General features: G+C 52.0%; 1 protein-coding gene across 2 annotated transcripts in view; it reads left to right on the plus strand.

Moving 5' to 3' along the window:
- Window positions 1-895: 895 nt before the first annotated feature.
- Window positions 896-18,502, plus strand: part of ANKRD33B (ankyrin repeat domain 33B) — an 84,456-nt gene continuing 66,849 nt past the window's right edge. Inside the window, exon 1 of one of the 2 annotated variants that reach the window (XM_086676116.1) lies at window positions 896-1,424. In XM_086676116.1, the coding sequence (XP_086532242.1) occupies window positions 1,071-1,424 (354 nt within the window). In that variant the 5' untranslated portion in view covers window positions 896-1,070. The remainder of the gene's footprint in view (window positions 1,425-18,502) is intronic. The other variant, XM_086676104.1, reaches the window with a different exon arrangement.

Raw genomic sequence — 18,502 nt, forward strand, 5'->3', positions numbered from 1 at the left:
GGACCGCGGCAGTCTCCCGCGGCCCCGCTCTCTGCGTTTGGCAGCCGGCCGCCGTGTCAGCGCCCGGTCGCGGTTCTCTGTCTTGACTCCGCAGATCCAGGCGCGGTGACATTGGCTAGGAGTGGGGGAGGAGGGAAGCCTCACAGCCCCGGCCTGGAGCCCCCCCCCCCGCCCCCCAGTTTCCACCAAGGCCCTGAGACGCCGCCCTAGGGTGGCTCTTTTAGGAGCAGCCTGCCAGCCACAGTGGGCCCGGGGGCTGCGCGACCGGGGGACTCTGCGGCCCCTCCCCTCCGGGAGCTCCCAGTTCAGGGGGGCGCGACCCGCCGGGCAGCCCCGGCCCCGCCGCCCGTGCACCCACTAGCCCTCCGCGCCCCGCGGCGACTCCCCGCTTTGAGCTCGGAGTGGAGTCGGCCCCCACCCCGAGCCCCGGCTCCCGGGGACGCGGAAAAGCGAGCTCAGTGGCTCCGACGCCGGGAAAGTTCCAACCCCGACCGGGAGGCCTGACGCCCCGGGCGGTGCCGGGCCACGGCGGGTGGGGGGGCGCGGGGGAGGGGTGTTGGAGGCTCCCGGGGCGGGAAGCAGGCTCGGCTCGCGGGGTCCCCCGGCCCCCACCCTCGCCCTCCTCCCCGGGGCCGCCGAAGGAGAGGGCGGGGCCGCTCGCCGCCCGAGGCGCCGGCGTCCGGGCTCCCGGGGCCTTGCTGCTAGTTGTCGGGCGCGTGCGTTTCCGCGCTCCGGCGCCGGGGAGCCCTCGCTGCGCTCCGAACTTTTGCCGGGCGCCGGGGCGGGGGACCCGGGGCGCGCGCCTCCGCCCGCGCGGCCGCCCCGCCCTCCTCCCCCCCGCGCGGTCCCCGCCCGCCGCGCCCGGAAAGCCCCCGCGGCTCCTCCCACCCCCGAGGGGCTTTTCTCCCGCCTGCGGCGACTTTAGTCTTCGAGCGCGGCCGCCGGGCGCTCGTTTCCGCCGGGCCGGGGCCCGCGGAGCACGGCTCTTCTGGGGCCGCGGGGGACGAGGGGCGGTGACCTCGGTGCACGCCCCGCGCCCCGGTCTCCCGGCCCGCGCCCCGGCCGCCGGCATGGTGTTGCTGGCCGGGCCCGGGCCGGAGGGCGGCGGGGCGCGCCGCGTGTCTCCGCAGCCGCCGTCCCCACCCCGGGACGCTCAGACCGGGGAGGACCCTGCCGACTACGAGGAGTACGAGGACTTCTCGTGTCTGCCCGACACCCGCAGCATCGCCTCGGACGACTCCTTCTACCCTTTCGGAGGCGAGGAGGAATACGGCACCGCGAGCGCGGAGAGCGTCCCAGAGGGCGTCCCGGAGGAGGCGACCCTCCTGCGCGCCGCCTGCGCCAACGACGTGGGGCTGCTGAGGGCGCTGGTGCGGCGGGGGCCGAGCGCCGAGGAGGTGCAGGAGACCGACCGCAACGGCCGGGTAAGTTGGCTTCTCCGCAGGGTTCGGATCCCTCCCTGCCATTCCGCGCCACCCCGATCCCGGCTCTGCCCAGGCTCCCGCGGCGCCTCTGCCGCCGCCTAGAGCGCCTCTTCGTCGCTGTCTGGGCGTGCGGCGCGTGCGGCGCCGGGGGTGGCCTGCGCATCCCGGGCCGGGGTCACGGGCGGGGGGGGGTGGGGGGCGCTGCCCGAGGTCACAGCGCCGGGGGAGACGCCGCTAATCTCGCGTCCTCGCCGCCTCCTGGTTGCTTCCCGCCCCCGGAGTCCTCCTGCCCTTGAATTCCCCCCCACCCCCGCCCCCACCCCCACCCCCGGCCCCGGGGGCCCGCGCTCGGATCCAGGTTGGACACCTCTCGTCGGGGCTGTTCGATCTGGGCTCCCCCCGACCGCTACCCTTCCTCGCCTGCAGGGAAAACGGTTCTGCCCGGAGCCCCACTGGCGCCCCTCGGTGACCTTGCCCTTTCCCTTCTACGCCCGAGCACTGACGGGCGCCTCCAGGCCCCAGGGATTCGGAGTTTCTTCCCGGAGTGCCTGCCGCCCACCTCCCCCGCCCCCAGCCCCCGGCCCTGCTGCCCCTGGTGACCCGCGTGGCGACCTGCGAGCGTGATCTGCATGGTCACCGTCAGGAGCCAGGGCCAGCCGGGGTCCCCGGAGGCAGGTTCTGGAAGGGCAGTGGAGGGGCAGACACCCACCAAATAGGGCCGGCAGAGGTGGAGGTGGAGAGAGGCACGGGGTATCCATTAATCACGTCAAGACTCACAGATGGCAGGGCGCATCTAGAAAAGGAAAGAAAAAGTTGGCTTTCGAAGACTTGAGAATGACTAGAACGACCCAACACACGGAGGGAAAAACCGCACAGCGACCACAGCGACCAAGTGCCCGTTAGCCTGCGCTGGGTGGAGAGCGGCTGCTTCTCACCTGACTGTCACAGTCTCCAGGGGCGTCTGCAGCCTCAGCCTCGCACAACTCTGGAGTGCAGGTGCACCTGCTCCCCTGCCCTAGCTGACAGAAAGGCCGCGATTTTACTTGTGAGCAGTGACCCTGTGTCTTTGGCTTATCTCCGGAGCAGGGTGGTTTGTCTCTGCCTGTGTTTTGGGCTCGGCTCAGTCAAGTTGGGACCCGCTGGTGTCACTTTCTGCCACTTGGGCGGCTCGCTTGACACAGCGTGTGAAATGGCAGAAGGGACTGTGCTTGGTGCAGCCCTGAGCCCTCCGTGGCCTTGTGACTCAGGACAGTGCCTGTATCCCAGCTTCCCTCCCCCCTCTCTGGGAAGGTGCGTGGGCCGCTGGGGCCCTTTCTGCACCTCTGCTTTGGCTATTACTCAGGTGAGTTTTCACACACAGATGTGTACAGGAGAACTCTCTTTCCTGAAGGAGGCACCAGGCCCTGCTTTTAAGGAAGCCCCACAGGGATGTGGAAGAACATGGTGGGGGGCCGGTAGGTCCTGTGTCCTGGGCAGCCTGGGGTCTCCAGTGGGCCCGGGTGGGCAGAGGCCCAGCCTGGCTTGTCCAGCCCCCACTTTGAGGCTCCCCTGGGCTCAGCTTTATTATGTTCCCTTCGGGGGCAAAAAATAAAAGTTTGGGAACGGCTGCCTTCAAGCCAACTGAACGATAAGCCGATGCCAGGGGAGTTGGGCCTGACCAGCTGGGTTTCTGGGCTACTTTTGAAAGCCACTCCCTCAGCCTAGAGTCGGGGAAGGACAGTAGAAATGGACAGCGGAACAGGGTCCAGCCTCTCTGCCTCGGTTTCCTAGTTGTACCTCCTGGCGTGGTGAGTACGCGACCCCCTCATGCACACGGCGCTCTGACATGGCCCTTGTTTATTTTTTTATTTATTAAAAAAATTTTTTTTAATGTTTATTCATTTTTTTAGAGACAGTGACAGAGCATGAGTGGGGAGGGATAGAGAGAGAGGGACACATAGAACCCGAAGCAGGATCCAGGCTCGGAGCTGTCAGCACAGAGCCCGATGCGGGGCTCGGACCCACGAACTGTGAGATCATGACCTGAGCTGAAGTCGGATGCTCAGCCGACTGAGCCACCCACGCGCCCCTGACATGGCCCTTGTTTAGCATCTTGTCTTTCTCACCAGCCTCCGGCACTTTTCTCTTCTGCCAGGCAAAGCTCTTTTTCTCTCGGCTTTTCCCCTTGATTACAGAGTCTCTCTTTGTCCCTCTGCATTGAGTCTCCTCCTCTCTGCTCCCCTCCAAATCAGGATGGAGAAACGGTACCCGTCTGACAGACTTCAAGACCCCTGGGCCCCTGTATCTTCTCATCAGGAGCAAGTCCTGCGTTAGGTGCTTTGGGGGAGGAGGGAGGCCAGAGCTTCTGTTCTTCCCAGTGGCTCCTGGATTCTGTTGATCAAACAGCCTCCCTCTTCCTGTGAAAACTGAGAATTAAGTGTTGTAAAGTGCAAATACACGACCAGTGGCAAATGGGGTAGCAAGTCATTGCATAGCGTTTCTTACAGACGTATTTTGTGCCAGGCAGTGGTTAGGTCCCGTAGGAGATGTGGAGAAAAATCAAACAGTGCTTGTCTTTACGAGGCCACCTTTTATTTGAGGAGAGAACCCAGAGAGTAATAGCTCCTGGTGCTTAGAGCCAGAGTCAGGGCCCCCGAAGGCAGTCTAAAGAGATGTGGGGCTAATGTCTCCAATGCAAGCAGCTTGGAGCATCCCGGGAGCCCAGGGGAGACTTGGGGGGAGTGGAGGGAAGATGTTCTGATCTGGCTGACCGAGCCAAGGGGGTGTTGGCAGGGGCAGTATGGTTGGTTGTGGGGTGGTACAGAGAGGGGGGGATGTAGGAGCCCGAGCTGGAGAGGCCAACCTGGGTCAGGTGGTAAGAGGCTGGCCCAGGGCAGCTGGCTAAGAAACAGGAGATTGGGAAGCCAGCTGTTTTCAGCATGACAGCGGTCAGCCTTGGGGCTGAGGTGTGCCTCTCCAGATGGCCACATGACTCGCTCACCCACTGCCTTCAGGTTCTCATCTCAGGGGCACCTTCGCAGGGATCTAGCCAGCAGCATCTGGAGCTGGGTAAGCAGTCTAGGGGTTCAGGGATTGAGAGTGGTCACTTGAGAGAGCAGGTGATATCTGACTAAGATGTAGAGAAGATAAGTGGGGAAAGCACACTGGGCAGAGGGCAAAGCAGGTGCAAAGGCCCTGAGGCATGAGCCCTTTGGGCCTGATCTACGAGCTTACCACAATGAGTGACAGTAAAAACCTTACAGAAAGCCCTAGAGAGAGGTTTGGGAATAGAAGCGTAATTGCTCGAACAGCAGAATGCACAGCTCAGAGTTATTGCCCACAGCCAGGTTTCTAGAAGAGAAATGTCTGTAAAGGCTCTGAAAGGTTTTCTGGGTATACTTGTTGAGCTAATAATCTCCTGTTAGTTAAGAAGGGCGTGCTTCCTGAGCTGACAGATGTTTCATTTGGTTTGAGTAACCAAAGATCAGATGTGTCTTGTTTAAAAACGTGCTCTCTCCTGGCTCCTGAGATGGGTTTTATCTTGGATGTGGGTCAGCATACGGTTTTCTTCTAAAATATTTATTGCTCTAAAAGGATTGCATACTTTAATATGCAACACGTAAATATTTGTCAAATGATTCTCCAGTAACATTCAAACTGTGTTCTTGCTGTCATTTAGATTTATGGTGGTTTTGTTCCCTCTGACTTGGGGACACAGCAAGCTGCCATAATTCTCGTTCTTAATTCTTCTCTTCCACTTATTATCTCCTGAGTTCCACCTTTATGGCTGTGACAGCTCTGGAGACAGGACTGAAGCCAAAGGACGTGTTTGTGCTGCTTTCCTTGTTGCAGAACAGCACTTTGCGTGTCAGATAGCTCTTGAACCAAATTAGACCCAATTATGCTAAATTAAAAATGTTGCACTCACTTTTTTATTGTTTATAAATTTTTTTTTAATGTTTACTTATTTTTTTGAAAGACAGAGACAGAGCATGAGCAGGGGAGGGGCAGAGAGAGAGGGAGACACAGAATCTGAAGCAGGCTCCAGGCTCTGAGCTGTCAGCACAGAGCCCGACGCGGGGCTCGAACCCACGGACCGTGAGATCGTGACCTGAGCCGAAGTTGGATGCTCAACTGACTGAGCCACCCAGGCGTCCCCTTTTTTTTAATGTTTTAAAAAATGTTTCTTTTTTAGAGAGAGAGAGCACGAGCAGGAGAGGGGCAGAGAGAGAGAGAGTGGGACAGAGGATCCAAAGCAGGCTCTGCCCTAACAGCAGACAGCGCCATGCGGGGCTTGAACTCACCAAGGGTGAGATCAGGACCTGAGCTGAAGTCAGATGCTTAGCCAGCTGAGCCACCCACGCACCCCTGTTGCACTCCTTTCTTGCTGTAACTCTTCTCACATATGGTTAACTTCTAGGGACTCTCCAAAGGCCCCTCCGCCCCTTTGTCTCTTGTCTCTCGGTTCAGCAAAGCCACACCTCGGCACGGGCGAACTCTTCCTTCACTCGCGTTTTATACATTTGCAGCAGTGACAGGGCCTTTTATCTTGACACACCCGTGAGGAAAAATTTGGGTTCGATTTTTGTTTTTTGTTTGTTTTTCGAATGCAGCAGGGAGATTTACAAACTTTGGAATCACCTTTCCCCAAACTGAGACTCAGGTGGTTTGGAATTCACACCCAGCCCTTCGGCGGCTCCCAGGCCTCATGCACTGAATGTGCCGAGAGTGGCCTCATGTTGATGAAAAGTGACTTCTGGCCTCTGTGGAGTTGAGGGCCGGCAGGCAGTCAAGCGCGAGAGCTTGTGGGCAGGGAGCCTGACTTTGCTGTTGGGGATGTATGTTAGTGTGTTATCGTAGATTCTGAAGTGTGGGGGAGGGGTGGGAAGGGAGAACAAGCAGATTAGACCGGAGCCCAAGGGGCGGGAGCAGAGAGGCGGTCAGCTGAAGCCGACACGTGCATGCGGCAGACAGGCTGACCGATTTGTGCTTCTTCCTCCCCAGGGACCATGCAGGGGTGGGGGCTTTGCTCTGGGCCCAGCATCAGTAGGGAGGTCCATGTGCTTTTCTGAATCTTTGCTTTTATTTTATTTTTATTTTATTTTATTTTATTTTATTTTATATTATATTTTTAAGTTTATTTAGTTATTTTTAGAGAGAGAGAGGGAGAGAGGGAGAACACAAGCAGGGGAGGGGCAGAGAGAGAGGGAGAGAGATTCCCAAGCAGGCTTCACACCATCAGTGCAGAGCCCGCCGGGAGCTCAAACTCATGAACTGGGAGATCATGACCTGAGCCGAAATCGAGAGTCGGACGCTTAACCGACGGAGCCACCCAGGTGCCCCATCTCTGATTTTTCTTTTTTTAAGGGTGTAATTTTTTTTTTTTTTCAACGTTTATTTATTTTTGGGACAGAGAGAGACAGAGCATGAACGGGGGAGGGGCAGAGAGAGAGGGAGACACAGAATCGGAAACAGGCTCCAGGCTCTGAGCCGTCAGCCCAGAGCCCGATGCGGGGCTCGAACTCACAGACCGCCAGATCGTGACCTGGCTGAAGTCGGACGCTTAACCGACTGTGCCACCCAGGCGCCCCAAGGGTGTAATTTTTTAAGAACAGTTTTAGATTCACAGCAAAATTAAAGGGAAGGTACAGAGATTTCCCATCGACCTCCTGTCCCAGCACACGCATAGGCTCCCCCGTTACCAACATCCGGAAGCAGAGTGTGTATTTGTTACAACTGATGAACCTGCATTGACCCATTAGGATCCCCCAAATCCATGAACCCCATACATTGGGGTTCATTCTTGGTGTTATACATTCTGTGGGTCTGGACGAATGTACCCATTATTATACCATTAAGAGTCTCCCATGTGTTTTTGATACAACTGTACCAGTTTTCATTGGACACAAGAATGTGGAATAAGGAATAACGGTGACACCCCCAGGGCGTGTAGGACAGCAAACATTTTGCTAAGGACGGTCCAGCTCCGCTGATCTTGGCTGGACTTGAGAGCAGCGGGAGTCTGCTGACGATGGCAGGACCAGGGAGGTCTTATCTGGGGTGACTCTGTCCGGTGGGTTTTCTCATCCTCCAGCAGGCTGGCCTGGGCTCGTTCTCCAGGGCAGGAGAGCGAAAAAGGATCAGCGTCCCTTCTGCTGAAGCAAGTCACAAGGCCAAGCCCTCTTAAGGGTGGGTTTGCTTTTGTTTGTAAAAGATGTCATTCACTAACCCTGAGCATTTATTTGTTTATTTTTAACTTAGTTTTTTGAAAGAAAATTTCAGATAGACTCCCAAATAGAGGGTACTAAGAGCCTCTGCCTCCTAACCATCCAATATCAGTAAGCATCAGCTCCTGGGGCACCTGGGTGGCTCAGTTGGTTAAGCGTCTGACTCTGGATTTCAGCTCAGGTCACGATTTCACGGTTCAGGAGTTCGAGCCCTGCATCAGGCTCTGCACTGTCATTGGGATTTTGTCTCTCTCTCCTTTCTGTGCCCCACTCTTGCTAGCCCCACCCCTCTCAAAATAAATACACATTAAAAAAAAAAAAAAGCATCAGTTCCCAAAGTCCTGTTTTAATTTAATTTTTCTGAGTTTTTTTTTACCCATTGTTTTAGATTTTTGAAAAACTCTTTAATGTCTGACTTTATAGTATAAGCGAAATTCTCATATTTGCTTCTATATTTAATCTACTATAAAATGGTCTTTTATTTTATTTATTTATTTATTTTAAAAAATAATTTATTGTCAAGTTAGCTAACATACAGGGTGCTCTTGGCTTCGGGATTAAATTCTCATGATTCGTCACTTACATACAACACCCAGTGCTCATCCCAACAAGTGCCCTCCTTAATGCCCATCACCCTTTTTCCTCTCTCCCCCCGACCCATCAACCCTCAGTTTCGTTCTCTGTATTTAAGTTTCTTATGGTTTGCCCCCCTCTCTATTTGAAACTAATTTTTTCCCTTTCCCTTCTTCCCCCATGGTCTTCGGTTAAGTTTCTCAAGTTCCACATATGAGTTAAAACATATCTGCCTGTCTCTGACTAATTTCACATTGTATAATACCCTCCAGTTCCATCCACATTGCTGCAAATGGCAAGAGTTCATTCTTTCTCATTGCCAAGTAGTATTCCATGGTATATAAAACCACATCTTCTGTATCTATTCATCAGTTGATGGACATTTGGGTTCTTTCCATACTTTGGCTATTGTTGAAGGCGCTGCTATAAACATTGGTGTGCATGTGGCCCTATGCATCAGCACTCCTGTATCCTTTGGGTAAATTCCTAGTAGTGCAATTGCTGGGTCGTAGCTTGGGTGAAGGTTTTAGAAATTTAGAAAGACCCTTGTCATGGGATTTTGGAACTGGAAGAGATTTTAGAGGTTATTTGTGCCCACCTTTTTGTAGTTGAAGAAAGTGAGGCTTAGGGGAGAAGGCATCTAATACGTCAGGAGAGCCGGGTTCTAGAAGGACCCCAGGCTGCTCCCGCTGCTCCGTTGAGCCCCCCATGGGTCTCTCCACTGTGCCCTTGCCTCCTCTGGGTGTCCATGGGGAATGGGGTAGTGGTTGGGGTGATTTTGAACATCAGATTGCTTTTTCATCCTATACTTGTAAGGGAAGACTAAGGCAGAGGCGTTCTAGAAATATGAAATAACAAGGTATACGAACTCCTGGAATACCATTTATTCGTCTGACATTTATATCAATATAATATGCAAGCTATTCAAAGCGATTTTGCATGAGAACTGCTCCATATGGCTTTGAGATAGGAAACGCTCTAAGTATTTAACTAATTGTTTAAGTTGCTAAAATCCAAGCCGTCCTGTCAGATGTTTAGGTCAGTAACTCTAATGGTTATGGGATAATTCAGATTTTCTCTTCTTCCTGAGTCCGTTATGGAAATGTCTGTTTTTCTGTGGAAGTCTCCTATTTTTTCTAAGTTTTGAAGGTCAATTGTCGGAAGTTTTTATAGAGTTTCTTTTTTAATGTTTGTTATAACTGTCTTACAGCTGTTTTAGTATATTTTTAAATTTGTGCTGTTTCTCTTTTGTGATGAATATCATACAAAATATCCATCCAATTACTTCTTTTAGAGAGTCAACTTTTGCCCTTTATTCTTTTTTAAGTAGGGCTTCAGGCTCAGTGCAGAGCCCAGTGTCGGGTTTGAACTCACGACCCAGATATCAAGACCTGAGCTGAGATCAAGAGTGGGATGCTTAACCAGTTGAGCCGGGCGGGCACCCCTCTGGATCTGTTTCCTCACTATTTCATCAGTTGCTGTCTGTAAAAAAAAATTATTTCCTTCAGGTTTATTAAAGTAACAGTTTTGCTTTTCCTACAAATTGGATATACAGTATTTTCTTATTGTTCTAATTTACATTAGGATTTCTTTTCTTCTTCCTTTTTTATTTATTTTAGAGAGAGCGCATGGGGGAGGGGAAGAAGGAGAGGGGGAGAGAGAATCTTAAGCAGGCTCCGTTTTCAGTGCAGAGCCCAATGTGGGGCTTGAACTCATGACCCTGGGATCATGACCTGAGCCTAAACCAAGAGTCGAATGCTCAACCGACTGAGCCACCCAGGTACCCCTCTTCTTTTTCTGATCTAGAAGTTATTTAGGATTATGTTTAACATTTTTAAAATACATATTTTTAAGCTTTATTAAATGAATTTTTTAAGCCTTATTCAGAAAATATGGTCTTTTTATTTAATGTTTATTTGTTTATTTATTTTGGGAGAGAAAGAGAGAGTGCAAGCAGTGGAGGGGCAAAGAGAGGGGGAGAGAGAGAATCCCAAGCAGGCTCCAAGCTGTCAGCACAGCACATATAGACCATAGTGAGAATATGGTCTATACGATACTTACTTGAAATTTCTTGAGACTAGCCTTACAGCCTATTGGGTCAGTTATTCTAAATGATAACCAAGTGATAGTCTATGATTTCTCCAAATTAAGTAGTTCCATACATAAAATAGTATGTAATTCCTTTTTAAAAAAAAAATTTTAATGTTTATTTTTGAGAGAGAGAGAAAGGGAGAGGGCCAGAGAGAGAGGGAGACACAGAATACAAAGCAGGCTCCTGGCTCTGAGCTGTCAGCACAGAGCCCAACACAGGGCTCGAACTCGTGAACTGCAAGATCATGACCTGAGCCAGAGTCAGACACTTAACCAACTGAGCCACCCAGGCGCCCCTGTAATTCCTTTTAATTAAAAGAAATAAGAAGGTTGTAGAGAAGTTGTTAACATATGTGAACAAAGAAAGTATGTTTCATTCAAGACAATTGGGAAGTAATTTTTTTAGACAGGCTGGTGGAATGATGGTGTAGGTATGGGGGGGGTGCGTGTGTGTGCGTGCGTGCGTGTGTGTGTGTGTGTGTGTGTGTGTGTTCTTATGGAGTCAGATTTTAAGATGAAGTAGGATGTTAAGAATCCTTGATATTATTCATTGTGTGTGTACATAAACGAGACTGTTTTCAAGTGATGTTCTTATAATTTTTTTTAATGTTGATTTATTTATTTTTTTTTTTAATTTTTTTTTTTTTCCAACGTTTATTTATTTTTGGGACAGAGAGAGACAGAGCATGAACGGAGGAGGGGCAGAGAGAGAGGGAGACACAGAATCGGAAACAGGCTCCAGGCTCTGAGCCATCAGCCCAGAGCCCGACGCGGGGCTCGAACTCACGGACCGCGAGATCGTGACCTGGCTGAAGTCGGACGCTTAACCGACTGCGCCACCCAGGCGCCCCAATGTTGATTTATTTTTGAGAGAGACAGTGCAAGCAGGGGAGGGGCAGAGAGAGAGGGAGACACAGAATCCGAAGCAGGCTCCAGGTTCTGAGCTGTCAACACAGAGCCAGACGTAGGTCTCGAACTGATGAACCATGAGATCATGACCTGAGCTGAAGTCGGCCGCTCAACTGACTGAGCCACCCAGGCGCCCCTCAAGTGATGTTCTTAAGTTTGAAAGACAATTGAAGGTGAATTTTACTTATTTCTACCAAGTCAGAGATAGGAAATTACAGTAGACATGAAATCTCGAGTGACGGCTCAGTGGCAAAATTGGGTTGGAGTCGTGGGACTGAGAGCAATTTCAAAGTCACAAAAACAGATGTATGCTTCCCAAGGTGTATTCATGTCAGCTCTGAATAAGTTCAATCCGGAGTAGGCAAGTGATGGGATGTGGAGTCAAGCATTTCTCTCTTGCTTCTGTTTCTGGGATTTAACTGACTCCTGGATCAGATACAGCACCTGCCGAGCGAGGGCCATTCCAGCGGAGAGAGGCCAGGCAGGGGGTGTAGAGGCGAGCCCCTTGAAGAGGCAGGAGCAGGGTGTTACCATAAATTCAGGGTCGCACATTTCCTGAGACGACCGAAGGTGCAGGAAGTTGATTTAAACATGAAGGAAGGTGGGCAATTAGGCTGTGTAATTCCATTTGTGTAACATTCTTGAAATAATGCAGTTGTAGCAATGAAGACCAGCTTATGGGTTGCCGGGGCTAGGGTTTCTGAGAGAGGAGGAGTGAGGGCCTCCCTAATGGGGTGGCAGGCGGGGGCCTGTGGTGACGGCCAGGCCTGCATCTGGGCTGTGGTGGTCTACACGTGGGTTGAAATGGCAGAGAATCACCCCACCCACCCCACAGCTGAGCAAGCTCTGTGGATGGTGGCCATGTGCATTTCATGGTGGTGCCCCTGCCCCGTAATTCTGTCACATGTCGACACCGGGGCGGGGGGGGGGGGGTTCTGTGAATCTATCATTCTTTTTTTTTTTTTAAGTATTTATTTTGAGAGTGAGAGAGAGCAGAGGAGGGACAGAGAAAGGGGGGCAGTGAGAAGGAGAGGGAGAGAGAGGGAGACAATCCTAAGCAGGTTCCTCACTGTCAGCACATGGAGCTCGAACCCACAAACCATGACCTGAGTCAAAATCAAGAGTCCGACGCTTAACCGACTGAGCCACCCAGATGGCCCGTGTCATTATTTCACGATCGCCAGTATAATAATGAAGGAAGGCAGCCCTTAAAAGTGGTTAAGGTAGAGATATTTTATGTCCATTTTACCACCGCATAAAAATTGGAAAATAAAATGAAGGCATGCGTTACCTTTTATCTGTAGCCTTACCACCAGGAATAGATCAGTTTTAGATCTATAGTTTTTAGAAAAGCAAAGCAGTGTCAGACCTGGTTAATGTGTGGGAATGGCACCCGCTGGGAATATTAGATGTATGAGCCATTGCTACCGTGCACTGGCATCACATGAGAGCTTTTCCCAAATACAGGATCCCGGGCCCTCCCGAGACCTCCTGGACCAGAATCAGTACTTTACTCAGGCCTTGATGTGATTGGCACGTACACCCGTTTGAAGAGCTCTGGGACTTTTCTTAGAGCAGCTTGGTGGCCAAAGATGGCGGGCTCAGGTTGGTTACATGACCGTGGACAAGTCACATGATCTTTTCGTCTTGAGTTTCCTCTAGATCCCCAGCCGTAAAATGGGGATGCTTATTATAGAAATAACACGTTACAGAGGCTCGAGGCAGAATGCACATCACAGGCACTCAGTAAGTGGAACTATTGTTTCCATGGCGAGTTAATCTCAAGATGGTTTCCAGTACGGCTGTTCGAATTTTAGCCAAGACAAAAGGAGGAAGCAAGAGAATGGCATGTCTAGTTGGTGATGACTCTTCTGTAACCACAGGAATGTTGAGGGTGGAGCCCATGTTGAGTGTTTATACTCAGCGAGCGGCAGTTGGTGCCATGGGTGCAAATGAAGCCAGGTGTCAGGGTAGATGCGAGGGAGAGAAGGGTGTGGCGCCCCATCTTGGTGCATCTTGGGAGCGCCTGTGATTCCAGATGGGTGGAGACTGAGATGCTGCCTCAGGAAGTGGAGGGGAAGCAGTCTGAGGCTTGGGGGAGAACGAGAAGGGTTTAGACTCCCAACCGATGAGGAAGGAGAGCACTTCGAGGAGGGGAAAGATGGCATATGTGTGCTGGGGAATCATTACAAGCCTTTTTCGTTCTTCAGCATTGTCCTCGAGTGCAGGTTAGTGCGGAGAGCCCTGGAATCGAAGCCCTGGTCCATCTGGAGACTCTCACAGTCTGATGCCACTGCAGCGGGTTTCCAGAGTTTCCTTCCGTTTCTACTTTTCCTTGACATGGTCGAGCCAGGCATTCCAAAGGGCCTGGCCCTGCCCCTTCTATCAAGTTGGTCGGTCTGTATGGCTTCCTCCCAGACCTTCCAGCTTTTATATTTGAAAACACGAGGGACAGTAGTCATGTGCTAAAAACAGCAGCGGTGACTCAGCTCCTATGTCAGTTTTACCAGCGCTGTGAGTTCGGTCTTTTCTCTTTCGGGTTAGATAATGGGTGGGTTTCTAGGAAATCACGTCCATTTATAGCAGTGCCGAGCTGCACCAGACTCAGCCGAGGAGACTTTGAAGCCAGGTTGCTGCACCGTGGGGTCCTTTTGTTACCAGGAGATGCGTCTCCCTGCTGACTGTCCTGCCTCACGGGATCCAGATCTTTGGGGGACCTGTTTCGTCCACAGTGGAAAGGGACATAGGCACCGAGGAGTGGGGAAGGAGCGACCCTGGTGCATCTTGTCACCGCACATCCTCCTTTGTTGAAGGGTGGGCTGGGACAGGCCACCTCGGATGTCTCTGGCACATCCTCCCTGCGTTGTGATGGAGTGGGGAGGCCGCCTTCAGCGGGCACACGATGGCTCTGCGGGGTTATCATCCTGCTCCGTTGCATCTGGGAGTTTCCTGTGGCAGCCCTGAAAGTCCTACCTCCTGGGTGGGAAACCCTTGTGCCCTGGCAGATCCAGGTGGTCGGTCACCCGTTGGGGCCACATACGAAGTGTCCCCAAGAGAAGCTGAAAGACCTGCTGACCACAGATTTCCTCCTTTAGTGGCACCTGGACTTCTTATCTTGGAGGAAAGCTGTTGTGTTAGTTTATACTGGTGGTGGTGGCGGGGGGGGTTGTCCCTGGGAGGGAAGCATTTACCTAAATTTAGTTGCTCAGACTGTGTTTTTGTTTTACATTTATTTATTTTTGAGAGGCAGAGAGAGCACGAATGGGGGAGGGGCGGAGAGAGAGGGAGACACAAACTCTGAAGCAGGCTTCAGGCTCTGAGCCGTCAGCACAGAGCCCCACGTGGGGCTCGAGCCCACGAACCGTGAGGTCATGACTTGAGCCAAAGTCGGATGCTCAACCGACTGAGCCACCCAGGCTCCCCTGTTGTGTTTTGTTTTAAAATTCTATGTTTTAAGATTCTATGCCCAATGTGGGGCTTGAACTCCTGACCCCAGATCAAGAGTTGTATGCTTTACCGACTGAGACAGCCGGGCACCTCTGGGCTGTTTTTTGTTTTGTTTTGTTTTGTTTTATCATGCTACAGCACCCACGTGGGACACATGACAGGTGTAGCTTCTTGAGGGTACTTTTGGGGGGCAGGGGAGCCCTTGATCAGGAAGGGCCCTCAGGTGGGTCCTGGAGAGGAGGGTTGAGTCTCCATTGCCACACGTGAAAAGTAGGATAAATACATTTCCCTAAAATGCACCAGGAACTCTGAGGTGAATTTGAAATTTTCTTTGGTGTCGACAGATCTAAATCCATTGGTTTTAGAATGAGGTATGAGTGAATTGAGTTATTTTTTTAAAAAAAACCAGAACTGGGGTGCCTGGGCGGCTCAGTCAGTTGAGCGTCTGACTCTAGATTTCCACTCAGGTCATGATCCCAGGGTCATGGGGTCGAGCCCTGTGTGGGGCTCTGTGCTGAGCATGGAGGCTGCTAAAGATTCTCTCTCCCTCTGCCCCTTTCCCCTGATTGTGCTTTCTCTCTCTCTCTCTCCCCCTCCCCTGATCGTGCTCAGTAAGATGCTGTTAACTTATTTTGAAAGGATTCCCAGTGGGAGTGCCTGGGTGGCTCAGTTGGTGGAGTGTCCAACTCCTGACTTCAGCTCAAGTTATGATCTCACGGTTCGTGAATTCGACCCCAGAGTCCAGCTCTGTGCTGACAGCGTGGAGCCTGCTTGAGATTCTCTCTCTCCCTCTCTCTCTGCCTCCCGGTCACTCGTGTTTGCTCTCTCTCTCTCTCTTTCTCAAAAATAAATAAATAAATAAACATTTTAAAAATAAAAAAATAAAGGGTTCCTAATGTTAAATCAATGGAGGGGCCCTTTGAAAAGAGCTAAAAACTCCGTTTGTTTGCGTTGGGCTGTTTCCATGTACCATTTTGCAAATGACTTGATTTCGACCTAAGAGCTTTGGCAAATACGTGGGGGCTGTATTTCCTTCTCAGCAACATGCGTACTTTAGCAAAAAGCTTCTGTAGAAAAGAAAAAAGCTCTTTTTTTCAAAGGAGTGGCTGTTCCTGAATGTTGGCTGTTTAAAACATGTTTTTACCCCATTCCAGAGTTCTCTGGGGTCTCTTTTATCGGGGAACTAATCTCATCATGCGACTCCACCCTCCTGACCTCATCACACTCCAGAGGCCCCACCTCCTAATACATCAAGTGCTGAAGAACTTTTTAGAAATGATTTAAAATATTTTTCTACTTGCAGAGGAGGTACGTAGTTTATTTATTATAATATGTGGAGAGAACCACAGGTGCCCGCCTTTCAAAAAACCCAAGGGGGTCCACCTGGAGATTTGGATGGGTTCACATGAAGACGGTCTCTGTGTCTGAAAGGGTAGAATTCTATTGTTCTGTGATTAAAAAAAAAAAAAAATGTTTACATGAGTAAAATTAAGTCGTCATAGGATGTCCAGGAATAGAAAAAAAAGTTTTGTTGACAGGAAAGCTAACGTAAGTCTTTAAGGTTCGGAGTGACGGGGAATCCCCCAAAGGCAAACTCGAAGGAAGTGATGCGAAGGGGAAAGTGAAGGAAAATGAATGTGTTAACAGCAGCCGCATTGGTACCGTTGAGAGGACTTGGGGACATTCACAGATGAATGTCCGCATCCCCTCTGAGAAAACCTTGTACCTCCAACTGTGACCCTCTATCCCAGCCGCCCCTTTAGCCACAGGCAGCCACTAATCCGTTTTAACCATTTACATTATTTACGAAAGGAAATTTATGAAGGAAGAACCAGATCCCTGTCACTTTATGACAAGACATCGTGACATTTGACTCAATGACAGAACGCAGCCTTCGCTCGGCTGCAGGAAACACCGGCCGCGGGCGCGATGGGGTTAACGTGATGGGGTAACATGTGCTGGTCCCGCCTTCACGCGTCTTAACCATAAACTTCCTAGAAGTTGCGACGTATGAACAGGACTGAAGTCTTTACAAGAGGGTGCCCAGCCCCAAACCTGACCCGTTTCACACTGAGCATCAGGCCGAACTGCCCTCTTGGGCATCCCTCCGTCGTCTTGCTGACTGGTCACTGAGGTCCTCAAAGTGCCCAGCAGCGTCAGCAGCAGCTGGGGACGCACTCCTGACTTGTTGGATCCGAAATTCTGGGGTGGGGTTGGCGCCCTGTGGTCAGCAAACCCTCCAGGACGTTCTGACGCTCAGCTCTGAGAAGCCTGATGGGTTGCACGTGTATCTCCTGGTCGCTGTTTCAGTTCAACCTGGGAGGCTTTCTCTCCCTCCCAGGCACATCCTGGCTTTCTGTTTTGAAGAGAAGAGGGAGGGCGTGTTCTTCAAGCCTGTTACCCCCACCCCCTTTTCCTTGATCCTGCATCAAGGGATAGCAGTGTTTCCTTGGGCTGGCCAAGCTGGTTTTGCCCTTGACCTGTGTCGCGACAGGGACGGGAGCAGGGGAAGTGCTCAGTCAAGGCCAAGGACACACAGCTGCACTGCCGTCACCCCTGCCCTCGGAGCACGAAGCCCCTCCCTGAGTGGGTCTGGACCCCCTCAAGCCCCCGCTCCTATCCACTCATTGCTGTCTGCCCGGCCTCTTCCGTCCTGCCCTCTCTCTTTCCCTTCCTGTTACAATGGACTTGGAACCCTTCTCCTAAACAAGGGAAAAAGAATCCAAAACCAGACAAACCCTAATCTCACCTGCCCCAGCGGATCCTGAGGTCCTCTGCTTTCCAAGGCCAAAGGCATGTGGGGCGGGCGGGTCTGTGCCCAGTGCTTGGTGCCCAGCCGTGACCGTGGGGACTCTCTCAGGACCTCCGCCTTCTCTGGCTTTGCAGCTCTCCTCGTGGCTCTGTGGTTGGGTGTTATGAAAGCATCTGTTCTGGGGGCCCAGACTGACTGTTGTCAGTACTGGAAAATGACATCCCCTTCTGTTATCTGGGGGATAACACAGCTTGGCTGGGCTTTGGAACCCCTTCCGTCCCCTTCGGCCGGGTGCCCCTGGTCTGAACGGTCTGCTGCATGATCCTAACAGTGGTCTGACCTCGGGGCACCCCCAACCGCCCGAGCCCCTGTGAAATGCTCTGCAGCTGGGGTCACACACACACTGAAGCCACCTCCTTGGACCCCATAGGCTTCTTGTCCCCTGCTCACTTTCTGGTTTCACCTGGACTTTCTGGTGTCCATTTCTTTGCCCATTTCCTGAGCCTCTTGCCATGGGTTTGTCCCTCCCCTCCCGGTGGTGGCTGTTTTTAGGCATCAGCTTGGACGAGGCTATAGCACCAAGTTACTCAGTCACACACTGGTCTCCCGAGTGCTGTGAGGGCACTTTGTGGATGTGGTTACAGCTACAGTGACTCAAGGAGATTGCCACCACTAATGTGGGTGGGCCTAGTCTAATCAGTCGAAGGCCTTAAGAACAAAAACTGACTTTTCCGGGCGAAGGAGGAATTCTGCGTCAAGACTAACATCAGCCCCTGCCTGAGTCTCCAGCCTGCCAGCTCTCCTGCTTGTATGACCCGTTCCTTAAAATACATCTCTCTCTGTCTACATCTCCTGCTGGCTGTGTCTCTCTGGAGAGCCCTGACTCACACATTCCCTTAGGAAGACTGGCTGCTGGAAGAGCCCCCTCAAGGCCTGTTCTGCCGATGCCAGCCCTCAGCCCTGCACAGCACTCCCGGAGTCATACCCGCATTCGGATCGGCCGCGGGATTTCTTGCGCCAAACCTTCTCCCAACGTCTCCTACTTTACGTGTTTGCAACACGGCTCGGTGCCACCCTCCAACATTTGGCATTATCGCCTC

This window comes from Puma concolor, chromosome A1 (assembly GCF_028749965.1).
Source record: "Puma concolor isolate L17-30 chromosome A1, mPumCon1.1.hap2, whole genome shotgun sequence".
NCBI lineage: Eukaryota > Metazoa > Chordata > Mammalia > Carnivora > Felidae > Puma > Puma concolor.